The sequence below is a fragment of the Callorhinus ursinus genome, unplaced genomic scaffold (genome assembly GCF_003265705.2).
Source record: "Callorhinus ursinus isolate GAN/ISIS: 27379988/994484 unplaced genomic scaffold, GSC_fseal_2.0 scaffold14, whole genome shotgun sequence".
In the NCBI taxonomy this organism is placed as follows: Eukaryota; Metazoa; Chordata; class Mammalia; order Carnivora; family Otariidae; genus Callorhinus; species Callorhinus ursinus.
Genome location: NW_027397076.1, coordinates 31,286,888 through 31,295,528, shown reverse-complemented (window position 1 = coordinate 31,295,528; position 8,641 = coordinate 31,286,888). Strand labels below are relative to the sequence as shown.

At 40.1% G+C, this 8,641-nt stretch overlaps 1 protein-coding gene and 1 pseudogene across 1 annotated transcript; both read left to right on the top strand.

Annotated features, from left to right (window-relative positions):
- The first annotated feature begins 3,609 nt into the window (after positions 1–3,609).
- On the top strand, positions 3,610–7,339 carry ATXN7L3B (ataxin 7 like 3B). Its single transcript, XM_025883095.2, has one exon. It carries the CDS (start codon positions 3,950–3,952, stop codon positions 4,241–4,243), a length of 294 nt encoding a protein of 97 aa, XP_025738880.1. The 5' UTR covers positions 3,610–3,949; the 3' UTR covers positions 4,244–7,339.
- LOC112832531 (calponin-2-like) overlaps positions 4,518–8,641 on the top strand; it is a 37,298-nt pseudogene continuing 33,174 nt past the window's right edge.

The following is an 8,641-nucleotide window of genomic DNA, read 5'->3' as shown; positions in this document are numbered from 1 at the left end:
ATATTCAGTAGATGAACAATTTTCCTAACGCTAAAGGTGTTTCAAGATGCCCTGGGTAGTAGAGCAGATTGTTCTGTAATAAGAAAACCCTCAGTCACCCAGATGAGGATCTAACATTTGAACTTTGCAGGCCAATATATAAGAATTTACATGACCCTTAACTTGAAGAAACCGATTTTCTCAGATTCTTCAATTCATGGAAATTTAGTTTTAAAACATTCAGAAAACATGAGTCCCGCTGTTTTTACAAATGTGAATTCACCTTTTTGCCCAAAGTCACCTGGTGGCAGAAATAGGACAGCAACCAAAGTCTTTTGGTTCCCAGGTTTATCCCTGATGCACTCCGCTCTCTCACTTTTCCATTTTATGTGAACACAAAAAATGTGTAACTGTTAAAAAAAAAAAAACAGTTGTTTTATGGATTTTCAGTCTTTAGTAAAAATCATTAGATAACAATTTAAAACGTATTCCTCTTTGAAAGAGCGGATCTCTCAGTGCATATATTATAATTGAATGGGAAGAAAATAATCAAAGACAAAATTTCACAATAAATTCCTTATACTTACCTTAATTTGTACACTGAATATTTTAAGCTTATATGATGTACATATTCTTTGAAGATCACTTATTTATGAATCCCCATTACTTGCTTTGTATTGAAAAGATAGTTTGAGAGTATCTATTTTATTTCATTTCATTTTTATACCAAAGGCTTAAATATCTTCAAGCCTATTAATTGCAATAGAGCTAAGGAGTTCCTTCTAACTTCTTTTTGTGGCATGGCATTGATTTAACATAAAGATTTTCAGTACATTTCAATAAGAAGTTAGGCAATCTAGTTAAATGGAATTAGTAGAAGAGAGATAACAAGGTGATGATGAACATCAAAGCAAATTTTCAACAACATGATAGTGTTCCTATTCTAAGAATAAATATAAAATATTGACAGGAACTCTAAACCTAGCTGTGGTCCTGATTATTTGAATTTCAATTAATATGATGATCTGCTTGTATATATCTTGAAGTAAATTTTATTGATGACCCTTCTTCATTAAATCAATTGAGGATTTCAATTCCAACTCTCACAATATAAGGAGGGTTTAAGGGGCTAAGAAACAATCTCTTATTCTCTTCTGTTAAAATCAAATATGCAAAGGTTCTCATGACAATTTCACCAGGACAAATTATATGGGAGCCAATCACCATGAAAAACACTTGTCTACTATCGAGCCCTTTTAATTCCTTGCTACTCAAAGTGGTCCGTGAACCAGCAGCATCAAAGTATGTTAGAAATGCAGAAACCCAGGCCCTACTTGAGACGTACAGAACCATAATCTGCATTTTAAAAGAATCTCTGAATGTTTTATATGCACATTAAGGTTTGAGAAGCATTGCTTTATTTTTCTTTTAAAGATTTTATTTATTTATTTGACAGAGAGAGATACAGCGAGAGAGGGAACACAAGCAGGGGGAGTGGGAGAGGGAGAAGCAGGCTTCTTGCGGAGCAGGGAGCCCGATGCGATGAGGGGCTCAATCCCAGGACTCTGGGATCCTGACCTGAACCGAAGGCAGACACTTAATGACTGAGCCACCCAGATGCCCCAAAGCATTGCTTTAAATTAGATTTGCAGAAGATATGAGAGAGAAGGAATGAGTGGAAGCAATTCTATTTACATCTGTATTTTCTTCCCTAACCAAACATACCACAGTAGCATGTATACAATATTATACACTATTTGTTAGATACTTTGTGAAGACTTTTATATTCATTGTCATGTTTAATCTCACAACAAACCTATGTGATGAGAACTGCCACTGCAATAAGAAAACAGATTTACAAAAGTTAAGTAGATAGGGCAAGTTCACACAGATAGTAACTGGTAGGAGGCAGTCCGACTCAAGAGCTTGGGCACTTAATCATTATATTTTATGGCTTAGCATCTGGCTATATGCAGATTCCAATTTATGTCAAAATATGATACCAATTTTTGAATGGAGAACATATAAAGGCTCTAGTGGAAAAAATTCTGCCCTATATATAAAAAAATTATCATTATGAATCTTAAATAGCCTAGGCTTTCAAAATCCTTTATATCTGCCAATTTGTGATTTTTAAGGTGATAAAATACATAATCAGAACGTTTGGATAGGAGGGCGCCTGGGTGGCTCAGTCTGCCTTCCACTCAGTTCATGATCACAGGGTCCTGGGATCAAGTCCCATGTCTCAGGCTCCCTGCTCAGTGGGGAGTCTGCTTCTCCTTCTCCTTCTACCCCTCCCCACCGCCCATGCTCTCTCTCTCACACACTCTCTCTCTCAAATAAATAAATAAGATCTTTAAAAAAAAAAGAAAGAAAATTTGGATGGGAACAACAACTGGTTAATTACTCATTCACCAAATAACTTTAACTTGTACTTGACCCTCTACTCATAAAAATATGAAGGGAGATAATAAGAATGAATTATAAAACGATTTAAGAGTGTTCTGATAATCATAATACTAGAAAATACTTGTATCTGCCTGGAAAAATGTATGTCTATATTTTCCTTTAATCTGGAAAAGAAATTATAGAATCAGAGAGATACATATTTTTTACATTTTTTTCTTTAGTTACAGCTATTTTTTGAAAAATTATAAAAAAATAAGAGGCTACTCTATTTCAGCGGTAGTGGCAAGGACCAAAAAACTAGCAAAAAGTGAAGGAAATACTATAGTGTTTTTATTATAATATATTCTAATATGATTAAAATAGCTGACATTTACTGAATACTTGCTTACATGCTGTCACATGTGGCTATTATACAAAATTATTTAATCTTAACCATGAAATAGAGACTAGCTTTATTCAGAAAAAGAAATACGGAACTGCTAAATGTTGGATATAGGATTTAAACTCAGGTAGAGAGGATCTAGTCTCACACTCATGCTGCATAACTTTAGGAAAAGCTTCCTTTTTTCCCAGTATATTTAACATATTTCACATTTCTTCCCTCTTTAACAGAGAATGTACGAATAAATTTCTCTTTGCATTATTTTAGAGATGTAAATGATGATCTACTTATGATCACACGGACTTAATGGACTTATAAATGAGATAAACGCCTTAGGTTCATGGGATCAATATATGTGAATTATGTCTTTAGTGTCTAGTTCTTCATTAAAAAAAAAATCTTAAAGACTGAAAGATAAACTATATTGTACTTTGTTTCCTTGCACCATCTAGTGGATTTAAATGACAAGTGCGGCAGTAGTATAAATGATTACAAGTCAATTATATAAGTCAAATTTTCAAACGTATTCGGAGAACTGTTCCTAAAATCGTTATTTTGGATCATACCACAAATGTGCACGGCATTATTCGTCATTTTCCTGAGGGAATCAACTAAGCATGTGTGCTGAATTCATTAGTGAATGTTTAAACCTACAAACAAAAACAAGATAAAATAGCATCTTTGCAATTCTTTTACGTTAGAGATAATGAAAGTCGGCTCCGTTTAGTTCACCCCAACCGTATTCATAAATTGCGAGGATTCCCAGGAAGCTGCGCGGAGGGAGGAGCACCGGGAGTCTGCGCGGAGCCAGTGCGCAGGCGGGCTGAGGAGCGGAAGTCGGGAGGCGGGGCTCAGCCCGGACCTGGGAGCGGAAGAGGCTGGGGGTGCTGGCTGAGGCGCGGAGACCGTTCGGCGGCGAGTCCCGGGCCAGCCCGAGCTCAAAGTCCCAGACCCCGGGAGACGCCAGAAGAAGCTGAAGGACTTGGGGTTCCGGAGCAGTCGCTGCTGGCTGCTGCTGCTCTTCTGCCTGTGCACCGCGGACGCCGCCGCCCCCGCCGCCTGAGGACGCGGCCCTGACAGGCCTCTAGGCCTAGGCGCGGCCCCAGGAGCCCGTCGTGTTGCTGCCTGTGCTGCTGTGAGTAATACGAGCGCCCTCTCCACAGTCGTTTACAGATTAAAATGGAGGAAATTTCGTTGGCTAACCTGGATACTAACAAGCTAGAGGCCATCGCTCAGGAGATATACGTAGACCTAATAGAGGATTCTTGTTTGGGCTTCTGCTTTGAGGTGCACCGGGCAGTCAAGTGTGGCTACTTCTACCTGGAGTTCGCAGAAACTGGTAGCGTGAAGGATTTTGGCATTCAGCCAGTGGAAGATAAAGGAGCATGCCGCCTCCCGCTTTGCTCCCTTCCTGGAGAATCTGGGAATGGGCCTGATCAGCAGCTGCAACGCTCACCCCCAGAATTCCAGTAGCTGCAACATGAGAGAGTCAGAGAGTGACCAGGACAATAACATAGACCGGTCCTGTGGTTTGGAGAAGTTAGGTATCTAAGTAGAAAAAGAAAAAAAAAGAAAAGAAAAAAAAGAAAGAAAGAAATCAGACAAAGTCCCAATTCCCATTGAACATCCTAGCCTTTAAAAACCCAAAGTGGAGAATTTAGGAATTCGGATCCTTTTATAAGTACATTACCTGGAATCAGCTTTGAAACCCTGGGCAGGAGGAGCTGTACATCCTGTGCACCGTACCATGCAGGTTGATCTCTACACCAGGAAGTGCACAAGATCCCTGTACTGTCCCCAGTGCACAGGTGAGCAGCTGTGTGCCCAGCGTATAAATCCTTTGGTTCCTCAGCCTTTCTGTCCGCCTGATGATGTCAAGGGCTTTCTGGATAACTGACAGTTTGGACATAGCTGATGGTCAGGCCTTAATCGTTGGGCCTCAATGGGACTGCTCCTCTGATCTCTGAGCCTCTGATTTGGATTTCTCCAAGACAAATGAAAGGTATGAGATCTGGATATTAACAGTTCCAATTTGGGAAAACCAAGAAAAAGAATTACAACTGAATCTGGTAGGGGAAGCTCTGTGATCTTGGCTCCAACAAGAAGAAAAGGTCAAAGCTACCAGTTTCCCAAAGGTCCAGCATTACAGTGACTTGAACGGACTTGGGGACAAGGGCTAACCTTTTGCTGAACACAGCCCTTTGTCTTGCACCCCACCCGGTGGCATAGGCTTATTAAATGGACAACTTGGTTATCCAGGCAGGCTGAGGATTTAGTTATGATCCCTTAAAGAGGTAGCAGGGGCCTCTGCAACTATGCACGATCTCTTAAGCTGCAAGATTCATATCTGGATATATTATGCTGTGAACAACAGTTTGGTGGGGCAGTCATTTTCTTACTCTGAGTTACTAGTTACCTAGCCAGTCCATGTGTCTGACTTGGTCATTATGCCAGGTCACTACCTGCCCCCTATGCCAGGGTTAGGCCTGAATTATAGAAGAGCATAATGGCTGTGCAGGAGACTGTGATTTGAAAGCTGAGCCCAGAGGGGACCTCTTTCAGCTGCCCTCTATGTTAATGGGTTAGTACTAGGAGCCAAGGAGCAAGACTGGGTCATCTCTCGTCTGACTACAGTACCCTATTGAATGCCCCTGTTCTTGGGTTGGGCAGTCAAAGCTCTGTTCTAGTGAATATCTAGACTGTCACCACCTCTGCCCCTCAGGAGGGGCAGCCCCTTCCATTCAGTCCCTTTTGGACATTCTTGACAACAAGAGCTGTCTTTTTGTTGTCAGGAGTCAGGGAATGGGATAGGCAAGGATGGGAAATGTGAGCCACATATCAAAACTACCCTCCACTTTACTCCCTGATCGAGGGTTTATGAAGTGTAGAGGGGTGAGAACCCCAAAGTAAGCGGGAACGGTGCTGCTTTATTTGAAATGTTTTCTTACCTCATTCTGTGCCCCAGTAAGGGGCCCAGCCTCATCTGTCTGGCTTGGCCCCAGGTTCCTACTGTCCCCTGCTCCACTGCCTATCTGGTGCAGCTCACGACCCCAGGTGCTGCCTGCTACCCTGCTTTCACACTGACCAGTTTCAATTCATCTCTCTTGATGCTCCTGCTTCTTAAGCCTGCCCAGTTTCGCTTTCCTTGGCTTCTTTTAAGTTTTTCTTTTTCTTGGGGTTTTGTTTTGTTTTGTTTTGTTTTGTTTCCTTTTAGGAGACCCAGAGAAGAATCTTTCTGGTGGGTTCCTCTGTTGGGATTAAGATGGGGAGAGAACATAATTTTTTGTGTATGAAAGGCAGTGTCATGCCTAAGCATTTTCCTATAGGACTGCCTTGCTAGATGGCTTCCTGCTGTGTCCTACTTCATAAGGAGTTACACCTTCCCACCTCCACTTGGATACTGCCTCTTAGGACCTAAGCAGAAGACCAGTAAAGGCTGACTGACACACACAGGGATGGAGTGGGTCCTGATCTATTTTCTCTAACCCTTGCTGTGCATGTATCCTTCCTTATCCCAGAAGGAACTGTTTGGACTGTATGGGCTGATTTGTGTTACATATAGACATTAAGTGAACCATAGTGATAGGGCTTCAGGACTGTCTTATTATTGCATTCTCCCCCTAGAATTGTCCTGGTCAGTGTTGAGGTATAGTTACAAATTGGTCTTCAAGAATTGTGCTTTTTAGAAAGTTAAAGCTTGGGAAGAGCTAAAACAATATTGGATTATCTGCCCTTGACTTTATAGACATCTCCTTCTAAGGGGATGCAGAGGGAAAGGAGGGTCTAAGTGAAACTCTGGCCTGCTTCCAGATAATGTCTGGGAAACAGGCTGAAGGTATGGTCGTGGTCCACTCTTCTTCAGAGAGGGAGCTCTGATTATAACATCATTGTTTCCTTTCTGGTCATTCTCTTGGTTACAGGAGGAAGAAGTGGAAAGTAATTTTGAATAACTTGGTTCATATTACCTCCCTCTTGGTTATTGTTTTTGTTTTTTTGCCCTCCCGTTATCAGGGCAATAGCCCTAGGCCTGTCCAGGATGGGTATGAGGTGGGCTAGGTCCAACAGGTGCCCTGAGGGGACAAACTAACTCCTTTCTTTTCTGGGGAGTGAATTCTCCCTACCATATAGTTGACAGTGGTTAGGAACTCTCCCTTTCCCTACCTATCTTCCCTCTAACAGCAGAATTCCTATCCTTCCTTCCTTCCTCAATTAAGTATATTGATCACCCTGTAATTCTATTATGTATCTTGAGTGTGTGTGTGTGTGTGTATGGGGGGAAGGGGTTCTTTACAAATTTTTGTGGTTTGTGGCTTTTTCTTCCATACATTAGTTCCCACCACCGCATGTCCAGGGGCCATTGCCTGGCATTATCGCATGCTGGGATCATTGGGGAAGTGTAGTGAAGCTCACCACTGTTGTTTGTTTTGGAGATTATTATTTTTGCATAAGTAGTCCATCCTATACAGATTGCTAACTGTGTATTCCCCTTGCCCCTATGGCTGCTGGTGTAAATAAACTGCATCTCCCCATTGGTAAACAGTACTAATAAAATTTTAAAAAATGACCTTATTTAGACTCTGTATGTTCATCTTTTAAGATTGTACTTAAGATGTTTTTCAGGTATTGACATAGTAAAATAAATGTTGAATTGCTGTTGAACCCTAGTCACTTTCTCCTAAATGGGAGTGTAGAGGAAGTTTGCCCAACTTTATTTCTCCATCTAGTCTTACAAATTTAGCTTTCTGCAAGATCCAGTGAAAAATAAACTAGGTGGTAAATATAATCCAGGCCTGTCACTAAGTCCAATGTGAAAGCTACTTCTATTTAAGTGGAACTCAAGATACCTTAATATATACATTTTTACCACATTTTCAGGCTAATATCCTTGTTCTCAAAAGACAAATGATTCAAAAAAAGAGAAATGATTCATAGCAGAAAATGAGTCGACCTTTCTAAGGGTAATTTTTTCCCAATACTTTTCATTATTCTTTTACCCCAACTCTTTAGATCTTTCAGTTTGTCTTAGAGTAATTCTGAGAATATTTATTCCTTTCACTTCCTAATCCAGAGCGGGAGCACTTCCCTTAGAAATTGTATGTGTTACTTAGTCCTGTTCAAAATCACTTATTTCCTAAATGTTCTAGTTCATTAAAGAAATAGTCCCAAATTGGAAGTAATAACTTAGATGAATAAAAATTATCATAGAAATGGGGCCAGCAGAAAAACCATCTCAGTACAATACCTCAGGGATGTTACAGACCTGTACCGTGGTATTGAGTCACCTAATATTTAAATGCCACTGCAGTAAATACTTTTGTGTGGTATTTTGTATATTTAGATTTGAATTAATGTATGTGCTAACCTAGTTTTCTGAAATGAGGTATTTGCAAGATCGCAGTGCTTTACTGGATCCATTGGACTGCAGGACTTTTAAGACTTTCTTTTCATGTTTTCTAACTAATGTAATCTTTAAAAAGAAAAAAATTGCATACCTCTTAACTCCCTGGATACTGCATTTTAACTACAGCATGTAGCATGAGGTCAGGAACCTAATTTATTTGTTACTTGATGTTGACAAATATGAAGACCCCCAAAATAAAGTATGCTCTGTAGTTAAGGATTCAGGAAGAGCTTTCTTTGCACACAGTAATAACTTAGTAGTGCCTTCCATTGGGACCAATCTGAGGTACTTTAAAGTGTTTTTATAATTTTTTAAAATAGTTTATAAAATGAAGAGAATGTATTAATGTGCTAAAAGCACACCATTTATACTTTATTAAATGCCCTTTCACATTAGTCTCCAAAAATAGTTACCAAGGTTAGTGAATTTCTGGTTCTCAAATCAGCTAGAGATAACTTGTAACATCAGAC